Raw genomic sequence first — 14,788 nt, 5'->3', positions numbered from 1 at the left:
AAATGCGACGGCCACCGCGAGGGCCAGTGCTGAGAAAGGCTGTATTAGGACGCATAAGCAGAGGCCTCCTCGGTCCGCAACTTGTGGGCTTTGTTCACCAAATTTGCTAGCGTAAGGAGCCTGCTGTAAATGGCCGCCTTTTCGTACCCAGGGCACTGAACACATTTCTCTCAGATGCCGACGGCTTCTCAAAAGCCCGGAGTGGGGCCGCAAGTCACACAGAGGGGCTTTCAACCGGCAGTGCTGTCTTGCCCTGCCTACCATCCCCTCCGGCGGAAACGGAGGCCCTGGACCTGCCCGCGCCTGGAACGCAGCGCCGCGAGTGCGCCCAGCTCCGCGCGCACCACTAGCTCCCCTCACGCGCTTTTCAGAGAAGCTCCACCGCAACTCTCTAAACGTAATATTAAAAAAAGAAAAAGAAAAAAAGAAAAGAAAACACACGCTGAAGGCCTTCCTCCCCTTCTTCACAAACCCCTTTGTGTATCGAGTCTCCCTCTGGCCTAAACTAAAAGCCCTTCAGAGGCACTTGTCCTAACGAGTTTTCTTACACTAATTTGGGTCTCATGATAAAATTGTGGACCAAAGGGAGAAGTGGGGAAATAGGTTGATATTGGTATAATCGTTTCAATGCCTCTCGCTCAGCCTCCCTCTCGCACGCATTGCCACCGCGTCCGCACGCCGCTGCAGTCCAGAGTAAAAGGAAAGGCCACGGCCTCGCAAAGCGCCCAGAGCCCCGGCCGCCGAGCTCCGCCCGGTTAGAAGTAGAAGAGGCCCCTCTACCGGGGCCGTTCCAATTAATAGCTGCCAATGCATCCGGTTTCTTGGGCTTTGGATTAATGTGGATCTCACGTAAACGATTTACGGATGAAATAAAAGCCCTTTAGAGCAATACTTGCTTTCAAGTTCTCAAGACGCCTCTGAGTCTTTCTGGTAGTGAGTGGCCGGCGTGGGGGCGGGGTGGGGACAGGGTGCGGGGCGGGTGGCCGGGGAAGGCGCAGAGAGCGGAGAGTGGAGAGTTAACTGCTTTGCGATCTCACCAAGCTCTTCCAAAATGCCAGTCCACTGTCGCGGCGGCAGTGTTTCTGGATGTCGGGGCCTCGTCTCTCCTGGCATTTGTCTGAAATGGAGCTGTCTGTCTGTCTATCCTAGGCCTGGACGCGCCCTGCCCGGGTAAGTGGGGAATGTGGGGGTAGGGTGGGGGCGGAGGGGGGCCCGGGGTGGAGTTAGTCGCCTGCCTATTTTCATATTCATTAGAACTGGGAGGTTGCCCGAGGAGCCCAGCTGAGTTTCAAGATATAAAAGCAACTTCGGGTGCCCCCGTTGCAACCAGGACGTATTGAAGGGCTCGGAGCTGGGCAGCTCCCGGCGCCGCAGTGCTCGCTTTCCCTTCCCTCCTCTCGGGCCCTCCCTCCTCCCGCCCACTCGTTCCCTCCCCCAGCGCTCTCCAGCCTCCGCGCCCAGGGAGCTCCTCGACAGCCTTCCAGGATTATGGAGTTTCTGAGCGAGAAGTTTGCCCTCAAGAGCCCGCCAAGTAAAAACAGTGACTTTTACTTGGGCGCAGGAGGCGCGTTGGAGCACGTTATGGAGACGCTGGACAATGAGTCCTTTTACAGCAAAGCGTCTGCAGGCAAATGCGTGCAGGCCTTCGGGCCCCTGCCCCGCGCCGAGCATCACGTGCGCCTGGAGAGGACCTCGCCCTGTCAGGACAGCAGCGGTGAGTCGCTAGCGCTCGAGACGGGGCAGCCCTTCCGCAAATCCGAAGTGCGGGACCGGTCGGGGTAGGCAGGGAGGGAGAAAGGAAGAAAGGGGGAGCGAGAGAGCTGCAGGGCGGAGGAAGGCAGTGGAACGGCCTGCGCTTTGGAAAGCGGTGTCGCCGCTGCAGCGGACTTTTGGGGGTCAAAGAAGGGACCCGGCAGCGGGTTGACTCCACGCGATTCTCCTTTCGCTGTCGGGTCTTGTCCCCTACGGGTCCCGGAGTCCCTCTGTCCCGGACTCTGGAGTAAACTGATACGGCGGTAAATGGAGCGTAATTGAGTCAAGGCAGATCGCTTCCTCTGCGAGCTCGCTGCGCGGTCCGGGCGGGAGGAACTGAAATCCATCACAGCTCGTTAGGGTACGTCAGTGTCCTCACGAATAAAAAAATCTCAGGGCTCCTTTAGGTGAAACGAACAAAAAACCCAAAACCTTTCTTTATTTAACAAGACATGGTGATATTTTCACCGTGAAGTTGAAGGATTGCTAGATTATAAATTTGTGTGAATTTGTGATTTCTGCTTTTTTGTGTTTGCAGTGCAGCATGAGTTAAATTTTAGTTAACTACCAAATCACTTTAAATAGCTTCAGGCAAACAGTCCCCGATATAATCATTCACTCCCAGATTCTGCGTTGTCTATTTTTCTGATTCCACATTAAAAGTCACCTAAGAAGCCTTCAAAATGCTTCTGAATGAAAACTTCAACTTTGAATGCCCAAGTATCTCAAAGTCAAAATGTTATCAAAACAAACCATCTATCTTTTCTATCTTGTAACTCAATACAAACCTATTATTTCAGATCGCGACAGCTAAAGTACGTTTACAATTCCAAGAGAACTTTTCCTTATCATTGTATATATTCCACAGTTAAGCTGTAAGGAGCGGGTTGCTTTAAAATAACAAACGAATTAAGTGTGAAATATTTACAACAAGCCTCCCGCCCCCTATTTTAATGGAGATTCAAAATCTGACAAGACTCTGGCTTGTAAAAACTCATTTTCTAAATACTTTGTGCACAAGCTTTAAAAAAAAATCATATTTTACTTATTTTATTCAACGTTGCAGGTTACTTTTGACTTGTAAGAGTAAACCAAAAATAAAGGCGCAAATGATAATCATCGGTTTGATCGTTTCATTTAGTTAGACGCGAGCAATTAATTTTTATTATTCATACATTAAATTTGTGGTTTTCTGGCTGTTTTTTAGACTTCAGTATCTGTATTTGTGGAATTCTTAGATGCGTGCATAAAGTTATTTGAATTGACAGGACTTTCTGTAATGGTCCTGCAATGTCCTGTGTTGACTCCTGGCTGCAGTCAATTGTAATTCTTTATTTTAAATAGTCGGGAATCCAAATAAAGGAAGAGAAATAGATGATTTTTGATACTTTATCAACTTTCAAACGAACACCACGCTATTTAGATAAATTTTAATAAAGAAGTATTAAGTGAGATGAACATAGGCAGGAGTCTGCTTAATTTAGGAAAGATTCTGTCTTTCTCCTGAGATGCCCTTAGCCTCTCCGCTGCTTCCCCTCCCCCATCCCTAATTGCCGAAGTTCCCCCTTTTACTTTGCCCACGGAGACAAAACCGTACTGTTAATCAGTCATGGCTCTTCTTTTTATTTAGTTAAACATCACATCTTCCTTGGCATGAAAGCTATTAGGAATGATTTTTTTTGATTTTATATATTAACAAATTATAGTTGTGTATATTTATGGGGTACAAAGTAATGTTATGATTTTTGAATACAAAGTAGAATGGTTAAATCAACCTAATTGACCCAGCAATCACTTCAAATATTTGATATTTTTTGTGATGAGAACATTTGAGATTTACTCTTTTAGTGACATTGAAATTCACAGTACTTAATTATTAGCTATTTAAGTTATATAGGCATTAATGTCTAATACATTCGTATCACAATTTAAAAAGCTGTAAAATATGTTATGGGGAATAATTTAAAAACAGAAACAAATCAAAAAAGTATGAACATCCATTGGAAATTATTGTTCTGGCTGAATTGACTCAAAAAATGCCTCCCATTTGATTGTGTGCATCCATTGAATTTGTGTGTGTGTGTGTGTGTGGTATTATACATTTTTGTTTTTATATCATACTGCAAGCATGCAGTCAAATCTGAAGGAAATTATTGAAATTAAAACATCCTTCAGCAGAATTCCAGATGCCATTCTGTATAATATTTTAAAAGATGTTTTAATTTCTGTGCATGAGCAGAGGGAAAAATAAAGCTGTCTTAAAACTTATTTCAGAAGTTAAGCAGAAATATGAAATATTTAAGAAAGATCTACAAGGTGAGTTTTTAAGGTAAAAAAGTTTACTTAAGTCTTATTTTTTCTATAGAAAGCATTTCCAGAAATTGATATGAAATTCATTTCTTCAATTTAGTAGATCACTTTTTGGAAAAAAAAGGCAAATTCAGACATAAATATATAGGTGAAATAATCAAAATGTTGTGGAAATGATGCCACATCTTAAATCTATAGCCAATAGGTTTTGCGTGGAGGGGGATGATAACTTTTGGATATTGATATACAGGTATTTAAAATTGAAGTATCTTTTCTGAGCCTTTTAAGTAGCTTAATTTTGTCTGCTGTGAATAAATATATGACTTATATTAAGTTTGTTTCACTTTTCAAAAGTCAGGGACACTTAGTTTTTTTTTAAATCTAGAGCATCTTTTAATTTGATGACATTAATTTGATTATAAATTATGTGAATAAACACTACTTTAACCCTGTAAAATGGAGCTGTGAGTTTCAGCAAATTATATCAGTGCTGTGTGTACATTTTAAAATGGTTTTTAAACCTTTCCCACAGTGAATTAATGATTGTATATAATGTGATGAGTGACTTAAAACTAGCACAATAAATCATTAACAGACTGATTTCCTGATGCTCTAACTTACTTCTACTTAATTCTTTCATCGAGATGTATTTCACAATCCTGAGAACTGTCGTTTATTTCCCTCTGGTTATAGTGAACTATGGGATCACTAAAGTAGAAGGACAAGCCCTTCACACTGAACTGAATAGAGCTATGGACAACTGTAACAGTCTCCGAATGTCCCCCGTGAAAGGGATGCAAGAGAAGGGAGAACTGGATGAACTTGGTGATAAATGTGACAGTAATGTATCCAGCAGTAAGAAGCGGAGACACCGAACCACCTTCACCAGTTTGCAGCTAGAAGAGCTGGAGAAGGTCTTTCAGAAAACCCATTATCCGGATGTCTATGTCAGAGAACAGCTTGCTCTGAGAACAGAGCTCACTGAGGCCAGGGTCCAGGTAGGAGCCAAATGGAGGACTTGAAGGGTGGGATTGGAAGAGGAATAGTATTAGAATAATTGAATACATGCATTTTTCCACAAAGACACAAAGTGATTCTCCAGCTAAAGATATAGAGCAACGTAATAGACATGCGTGTAGGTCTGCTAAAATTCCTTTATTCCTTGCAAAGGATTTAACAACTCACACAAAACATGAAACAAAAGGACACTTGAATTATTACATAGACATAAAAGTTAACAATCATTTAAAAAGAACAGAATATAACATATCTCTGATTGTAAAAAGCAATTTTTAAAGGGTGAAAAACAAAATTATGGTTATTCATTTAGTAATTGATATATTTGATTTTGTTTTTCTGTTTTATTAGTCATTGAGGTTCTTTTCAGGTTACATACCTAGTATTTGTAAGTTATTTGTATAATAGTTCATAGATCTATAATTTTAAAATAAATATATTTCATTATGTTTTATAATGAAACAATCCCATCAACTCCCAATTGTTACATATTCCATAAAATATCTTCACTGTGCATGATTAAAAAAAATCAAATAGCTGATTTACAATTTCCTAGCCCCAGTAGTTGTCAATATGTGTTATTCCATTAAAATTTTTAAAACCTAGATAGATTAGATAGTTTTTGCAAAGGCAATAGAAATAATGAGCTTAAAATAACTTTTTTGCGTTACTCAATTTTATTTACTCATATATTCAAATTATCAAATTATATCATTCAATATACTTAAATTTTTTAGTAATTTGAAAAAGAAAAATCATACCAGGCAAAATTTTACATTTTGGGAGTATTTTATTTTGACTACAATTAGATAGTCTTAAACTATATCTTATTATTTCCCAAGTAATGAGTTTAAAATGCAACAGTAATTCAGGAGAATGGCGTTTTTCCTTTGTGTGTGTTTTTGATACTTTAGGAAAATATTGAATTTTGCCATTCCCATAAACCATCAGAATGGAGAAATGACCAGAATAATGAAAAATTTTGCTCTGAGTGGATTAACAGTATTCCTTCTTAAGATTAAGCTATTGTAAGACCCTTACATCATTAAATACAACATCTGGTGGTGCAGGGATAACAAGCAGCAGATTTTTACTTGCGTTTGTGGAAGCAAATAGTTACTTTATCTTAGTTCAGGAAGTGCATATGTAGAAAGTTGATGCTAACGAAGAATTTTAGAATTGACAAATATTAACACCAGTCCCACATGTGTGGTTTTTTTTTTTGTCTGTATCTATTTAAATTAGTTATACTTGTAACCATAGAAAAATAAATTTACACACAGAGTGATCAGCTATGTACCGTGCATGTTTTTCCCTTAACATTTTGTCAAGTTCTGATTAATTTTTGTCTAAGAACATCCAGAGAGAGCCAACCTGAACCTAATTTACGAAAGTTGTTCTCTTTCCTGCTTTTCACATGAGAGTGGTAATTGGCACTCATTTTAAGGAGATTGTCAAGGTCTTTTTGTCAATGAAAAAAAAAAAAAAAACCTCATTATTAAATTCCCTTAGTATGTTCCTGATCTGTGGAGACAGCAAGAAAATATGATTTGTTTTGTTTTGTTTTGTTGTTGTCTTGAGCCCTGGGTGTAATGGATAATATACATTTACTGGCAATGTGCTAAAACCATAATGAACAGGTAGCTCTCTTTGTCTTATTTTAATTGCTGAAAACTCTTCCAAGTGCCATGTTGCCATAATTGTGAAGATAAAGATACAGAAAATTAGAACTGAGTATGAAAAAGAGTAAAAATTTCAAGTAAATTTTAATGAAAGGCTTTTTACAATTTGCATCTTTGTATTTTATTTCTAGCTTCTTTCCTAAGTACTTTATATTCTGAACATAGTTGTGTAAAGAGACTAAAGAGACACCCAAAAGCTGCTCATGTAATGTTCACTCAACAATATCAAAATATACATATTGAATATAATTTTAATTTTCTGTATCTCCCTTTAATACAGTAAAATATTAAAATGAAGATTTTGGAGTATTACAAGTATGGATTAATGAATATTTAACCCTCTGAGGCAGATGGTTCTTATGATAAATATTTCTACTAGATAATTAGAGAAATTGTGGAAGACAGCTTAGTGACCTGGTAGTGGCCACATTAACTCATAGACTTTCTTGACACTTGCTTCTATCTGTCCTGTTTCTATCATTACTTACGTTACTTGTGTTTTAAATTCAAGAAATGATTGTGAAAATATCTAAGCATTTTCCATAAGGGAAAATAAATAAGTAGCATAATGTATGTAATAAGCACATTTATGTATTTTAAAACCATATTTCAACCCTAGATAATTCTATTTTACCTATCATCTTTATCTTGTTCAATATAATATATAATCTTATTTTTTTCTGTTTCTAAATAATTGTGATATTCCTGCTGCTGCCATATGTCTTAGATATAATCTTTATGTTTAAATTTTTATAAAATTATCTTATAAGATTATAAGCATGAGTACAACCCAGACGAGTCTTCATGTTGTGACATGTTTTAAAGATAACTTTTTAATAGATGCATACATTAATTTGGTTATAGATTGGCTGGGTTAATATTCTAGCATAAATGTCTCCAAGACTTGCAGCATTCTCTTAGAGGAGGATTATCCATGATTATGTGGAGATACAAGGAGTCTTCGAGATCACATAATCTAATTCCTTTTTATTTTCCATAAATGTAAAAACAGAGGCTCAGATATATCAAATAAGTTTGCCGAAAGTCTCCTGGCTCTTTCTGTTAAATTATATTGCCTCATGGACATACCACTTACCAAAATACAAGAGCAAGTAAATTTGTGGATTCTTTTCTGACATAAAGAAATTCCTTTATTAGTAATTTTGTTGACCTCATTTACCTTTCTTGTTTGAAGTCTTTTAACCTAATATTTGCTTTATCAATTATTTCTTAACAAAAATTTTACTTTTTTAAAAAAAAATTAGGTCTGGTTTCAAAATCGAAGGGCCAAGTGGAGGAAAAGGGAACGTTATGGTCAAATACAACAAGCTAAAAGCCATTTTGCTGCCACCTATGATATATCAGTTTTGCCAAGGACTGACAGCTACCCACAGGTATGGTAAACTATGCAGAATACTGATCAAGAAAAGTAGATGTGATTTGTATATTCTTAAAATGATTAGCGTAGGCTTTATTATATTTAATATAATCATCAAGAATGAAAATTTAACTTACAGAAGACTTTTTCCATGTTTGGTAAATTTTTATTTTACTAAATTATTTATTTTCTTATTATTTTCTTTCAGTCATTCATTTAAAAATATTTCAGGGTCTCATCCTTTTGAATTTTGTTGTACATTGCAACAAATGAAATAGCATTATTTACTGATACAAGTATTTTAATTATTCTACATTTTAATTATCCAGACTATCTTTCTTTGTTAACTTTTAAAAATACTATAAATAGAGGATTGCCTGGCATGCAATCTCTGTTTTTATGAACGATACTAAAACCTGGTGTCAGATATGGCTTATTAAGTCCTCTGTTCCACTTAAAAATATCTCTCTTCTCCTGTGCTGTCTTTTCAGACTTGAAGTTGCTCATTGCTTCAAGAGCACATTTGGTCCTTTATGACTTAAAACAAAGAATTAGTACTAGACATGATATTAAAAATTAATCATGTACATGAAACACTTCCCTTTATAATGAAAGCTCTCTAACCCATTTCAAAAAGTGTTAGAAATTCTTGTTTTTATTTTTTTTGGAAATTCTTTTTTTTTTTTTTTTTTTTGAGACAGAGTCTCACTCTTTTGCCCAGGCTAGAGTGAGTGCCGTGGCATCAGCCTAGCTCACAGCAACCTCAAACTCCTGGGCTCAAGCGATCCTCCTGCCTCAGCCTCCCGAGTAGCTGGGACTACAGGCATGTGCCAACATGCCCGGCTAATTTTTTCTATATATTTTTAGTTGTCCGATTAATTTCTTGCTATTTTTAGTAGAGACAGGGTCTCGCTCTTGCTCAGGCTGGTTTCGAACTCCTGAGCTGAAACAATCCGCCCGCCTCGGCCTCCCAGAGAGCTAGGATTACAGGCGTGAGCCACTGCGCCCAGCCGGAAATTCTTTTTTTTTTTCAGGGTATTATGAGGGTACAAACATTATGATTACACTTTATGTCTTTGCCTCACCCAAGCAAGGATTAGAGGCATGCCCTTCCCCCCTACAATGCTCCCCGTGTCCTTTAGTTGCGGGTTTGCCCCCACCAATCCCTCTAATTCCTGGAGAGTATTACTGCCATGTGATCACCCTAATGTTGATCAGTTAGTACCAATTTGATGGGGAGTACAAGTGGAGTGGAGATTCTTTGGATCTTTTTCTTCTCATTTTTCCTTTTTCATTTAGAGTATATATTTTTCTTTTTCATGCTTTGTAATATATATAAATAAAATGTTTTGTGTTTCTAATTTATTTTTTATTGCTTTTTCCTATCATTACTAATGATATTCAGAACTGTATTTGGCACATGAAAGAAAACCTGTAGTATTAAGAAACAAGAAATGCATTATTCTGTTCTTTGTTATTAATGATATGCATCGTTAGAGACCACTGTGAAAACATATATGAAACACATATGCTGGCAGAATACCTTGACAGTTCAGTAACTAGATCATCTCAGCCCCAAACTTAAGAGTATTCATCTCTTTCAACGGTAAAGGAGTGTGAGTGTAAATTCAGTCCTTTCATATTGTTCTTTTCTTTGTGTTCTTATGCCTTTTGGGAACTTCACTCCTCCAGGTTAATCCACCAAATTTATTAATGTAATATTATATGTTAAAAAGAGCCTAAGAGATTACATTGTTGAACTGCCTCATTTTAGAAGTTATGAAAGCAGGCTCAGTTGCCTGAAGGAATTGGTTCATGATCATACATGTGGTTCCTTACAGGGCTGTCTATACAGGTCTGCTACAGCTAAGCCTTTTTCCCCAGGGATTTGCTAGAAGACCAATGTTATCTATACCTTTTGAATAAATGCCCCATACTTATCTGTCATCAGAAGAATCTTGTTTCTCTTTTACCTTAAATAAGTTACCTTATGTTTTTTTTCCTATTTAAAAGCACGAATATACTTGGTAACTTACCATCACAGGGCTGGTGAAATTTTGTTCACCAGATATTTGTAAGTGTTTTAGTTGAACTCCAAACAAAATGCTACAAGAATCTCTCCCCTCTAGGCTACAAGTGCGATGAGCACAGGGACTGCAGTGTCTTAATAGTTGTTAATACTATTGTAGTCCTTACTATATGTCCAGGCACTGTTCTAAACAGGTTGCATATGTTATCTCATTTAATCCTCACAACAACCTTATATGGTAGGCGTTATTAATTATCTCCATTTCTCAGATGAGGAAACTGAGGGACAGAGGGGTGAAGTATTTACTCATTTTCACTAGTGGTGAAGCCTGGATTTGAATAGAGGCAATTTGGCTCCCACGTGAAAAATCTTAACTCTCAAAATAGACCGCCTCTCCATGTGAATATATTTAAATGATTGAATGATTAATAAATCAATACCAAAGAAGCGTAAGGATTAAGTTGCATTATTTAAGTCTACAGCTTAGTTCAGGGGAGCAGGAAAATGTACACACAACCAGTAAAATAATAATAAAAATAGAGATAGAATATATATTATTTTGAACTACTTAACTGTGTTGACTTTAGATATAATAAAGTAAGAAATTGTGAACATTTTTCAAATGGACTTTAAACAATCTTACAAAGTTTATCCCACAACACTTGGCTATGACGTGTGTTTTTTTGCATCTAATTCTTTCAATCTTCATTCCTTTCCTTTTAAACCCCACTTCTGTCTGTTTTTCACTTCTCTGTGCCTGGCTATTGGTTGCTGTATCTTTGACTACTCTTTCTCCTTTAGTATAGAGTAAGCATTCAGAATAGGGACTGGTGCCAATTAAGATCTGTATAAAGACTTAATGTGGGCCGGGTGCGGTGGCTCATGCCTGTAATCCTAGCCCTCTGGAAGGCCAAGAAGGGAGGATTGCTTGAGCTCAGGAGTTCGAGACCAGCCTGAACAAGAGCAAGACCCCCGTCTCTACTATAAATAGAAAGAAATTAGCCAAATAGCTAAAAATAGAAAAAATTACCTGGGCACGGGTGGTGCGTACCTGTAGTCCCAGCTATCTGGGAGGCTGAGGCAGGAGGGTTGCTTGAGCCCAGGAGTTTGAGGTTCCTGTGAGCTAGGCTGACGCCACGGCACTCTAGCCCAGACAACAGAGTGAGACTCTGTCTCCAAAAAAAAAGACTTAATGTGGCTTAGTATACTCTAATCAGCCATCCTTTTTTTCTAGGATTATCTTGCCATTATATTATTGTTCCTCAAAGCTATAGATATTATCAATATTATCAAAATCAGGTAACCTAGGCACTAAATCAGGAAAGGAAATGGTACATCAAATTATACATTTGATATCTTTTTCACTCCAACAAAAGATTAATTAAAAATTTCCCGCCACAAATCATAGGAATTTTTTTTACTAATTCTCCCTGTGGGTTCTCCATATTTTGTTTACATTGGTTATACCACCTCATAATTTAAGTATGGGAACACAGCATATATTGAAATTATTTTGAGAGTGCAATTCATGAATAATAATAAAAATTAAAACTATAAAATGCATAGTACTTTTCTATATTGGTAAGTCATTTAATGTTTTGTTGTCAAAAATTCTGAAATCAAGTTTCTCCAGCCCCCCATTATAGGTATTAGATAAAGCCAGGAAAGATTTCATTTTAGCTTAAAAATATACAGTAGTGTTTAAAAAAAATAATTAGGCCAAGATCATGTCTCCCAAGATTTAGCCTAAAGGAAACTTTTTTTTAATCATGTCTTGAAAATAGAAACTTAAAATGGGAGGAATAAGAACAGAAATAAAATCCAACAACTCAATGCAATAAGACATTGAACTGGATTACTGTTACTAATTACAGAAAAAAATTATTAACTACAGAAAAGTTGGAAACTAGAAAATGTTGGTGACAGGACAAATAAAGAATTAACAATTTGGCAGGAAAGCAAAAACACACATAGAAATACATGAAAAACAGGCATGGTTTAGAAAACGATCTCCTAAATCTTGCTCAGTGTGGATAATCATCTTACCTCTCATAAAGGTATCTCTATATAACATATAATATGTTAATTTATGAATAGTAATGAGTACTTTCTGAAATGTTCTAATGTTCTTTCAACTGGTCTTCATTACACTGTAGTAACAACAGCTGTAACACTAAAAATGATAACTAATATTTGCAGGCATATTTAAAGCCAGACACTGTTCTTCCTTCTTGTAACCATTAACTCATTTAATTTGAGCCCAGGTTTTCTTAGTTCAGGAGCCCCACAGCTTTTTATGTAACGTTATCTCCTTTATCTCCTTCATTTATCATTGAGCAATGAAATAATACAATTTTGATCTTAAAACATCACATCACTTTGGAAAGCAAAAATGCTTCCATTTTTAATATTTATAAATAATCATATAAAACATTTAAAAAGCATAAATACCTCATAGATTGTTTTAACATACTGTTTTTAAGCTTGCTCATATTTGCTAGCAAACACAAGTAAAGAAAGTGAGAGATGTAATGTCCATAGTAATATACTTCAAGGTAGTATATTTTGATATACTGAAAATAGTATCTTTTTTTTCAAGTCCGTTATTTTGACCCAAAATATCAGTCACCATTTGGCAGTGGTATGCTAAATACTATGATTTAGCTAATTTAAACTATTCCATGTTCTTTAAGATGTGACATTTTTAAAAAGTTTCATTGCTTGTGCTGAATCTTTCCTCTGTCTTGAATTCCCCTCCATCACCTAAATGATATTTCCTCCATGAAGCCTCTGGAATCTGCCCTGCATGGGCACATCACTTTATTACTGACATGGTAGTGGGCTGTATGAATGGTCTGCCTCTCTGTTTACAATGTAAAATATTTAAAAAGATGTTCCATTTCTTAGTCACCTTTATATCACCACAATATTCAGCTAATTACATGGACACCGAATAGACGTGAATTAAAAGTGCTGGTTTGTTTCAATATTTATTCAGTAGTACATTATAAAACAAAAAATGGTAATTACTTTTCAGTACAATAGCTGATTTCTGAATCTCTGTTATCAACCAATTTTGTAGTCTTAAGTAATTAATTTTTTCTTAACTTCCTCCTCTGTTAACAAGAATAGAAAGATTTTACAGAGCCCTTTACAGACCCCTTAATATTTTTTCTTCCAAAGTTATTTCCGTTTCATTAACAAATATATGCTACGTACTATTTAGGCATTGGGGAAATATGAAGGATCAAGACAAAATCCCCTGCTTTGTAGACAGATTACAAACTAGGTGACATTTTGTACTAAATTCTGCAAATACTTCTTGGTGCAAACTAAACCCAACAAACCCAAATAATTCTGTCCTTGAAATTAAAAAGCAAGCAAGGATCTGTTGATATTACATACAAACTTGTTTATTATTTAGCAAAACCAATGCATTTTAAAAATAATTATTTTAATGAATAAAATGTTTTAAGGTATAAGTATTTTCTGCAGCATTATAGCCATCCTTTATTTCTTACAAGGAACATTATTTTCATGTTCTTAAGTTTGGTTTGGATTCCATGAGCGTTAACTTTATCATGTACTAGATAGGTAACTTTGGGTAAATACCTTAACTTCCTGATCTTCAGATTCTTTATTTATAAAATGGAGATATTGTTGGTGCTAGTGTTGGTGATGTTGATAGTGTAGATGATAGTGTAGATGATGATGATGGTGGTGGTGGTCGTGGTTTTTCTGCTTTTCTGGGATTAAATTGATTTCTAAAAAGGAAAGCCCCATGTTTCTATATATGGAGTTGAATCCTGGAATTCGAGTAGAGCCAGGGACCATGGGTTTCCCAGTCAGGGAGTCATGGATTCAGATTTTGGCTTGCTGACCTTTGCCTAATGAATTAACCTCTAGGAACATTTCTCCTCATTTGTAAAATAGGGATAAAAGTTCATACAATCTTTGTGAATGTTAAAATAGTTTTTGTAAAGTACTTAGGGCATTCCCTCGTACATAATGTGTGCTCAGCAAATAGTAGGAATTCTATTGTATACCCCTTAGTCATTATTGATTTTGTTCTAAAATACCTTCTTCCCTAGGTGACTACATGGTTTACATGTACTCTTATGATGTAGCAGTTAAGCTAATCCAATCTCTGAGTAAATTTACTGTTTAGGGATCTAAGGAAAGATCAAATTCAGTTAAAAATTCTTTCCTCTTTAAATTAGAACAACAAAATAAGGCAACTTTAGGAAAGTTTCAGTATATTTTCAATTCACCAGAATTATTTTCTCCCAAAGAAAATATTTTTATTAAAAATTACAGTAAAAGGGTTGAAGTTTTTTTCCCCACAAAATTTTGAGTGAGGTTTTCCTCAGTATTGTATAGTGAGAACGATCACTAAATCTGTTTACCAAATGTACAAAGGGACCCACACAGTATCTTGCCTTCTGTTGTTTCATTGATGACTTTACAAAAAAACTTGGAGTTTGAACATACCAAGAGGTAAATTCAAGTTATAGGTAATCTGTAGTCATTTGCATAATTTAAAGCATGGATTAAAGTTGTGTAACATTTCTAGTTTAACAAATTTTAATTCAAATATTGTAATTATACTGTTTTTAAAAA

The 14,788-nt window shown here is 36.3% G+C and overlaps 1 protein-coding gene across 1 annotated transcript in view; it reads left to right on the top strand.

Moving 5' to 3' along the window:
* Positions 1-1,339: 1,339 nt before the first annotated feature.
* ALX1 (ALX homeobox 1) overlaps positions 1,340-14,788 on the top strand; it is a 21,779-nt gene continuing 8,330 nt past the window's right edge. Inside the window, exons 1-3 of the mRNA XM_012652975.1 lie at positions 1,340-1,714; positions 4,756-5,060; positions 8,027-8,155. Coding sequence (XP_012508429.1) covers positions 1,489-1,714; positions 4,756-5,060; positions 8,027-8,155 — 660 coding nt within the window. The 5' untranslated portion in view covers positions 1,340-1,488. The remainder of the gene's footprint in view (positions 1,715-4,755; positions 5,061-8,026; positions 8,156-14,788) is intronic.

The sequence above is a fragment of the Propithecus coquereli genome, unplaced genomic scaffold (genome assembly GCF_000956105.1).
Source record: "Propithecus coquereli isolate 6110/MARCELLA unplaced genomic scaffold, Pcoq_1.0 Scaffold405, whole genome shotgun sequence".
NCBI lineage: Eukaryota > Metazoa > Chordata > Mammalia > Primates > Indriidae > Propithecus > Propithecus coquereli.
The sequence above is the reverse complement of the archived record's forward strand: the minus strand, read 5'-3'. Positions and strand labels throughout refer to the sequence as shown.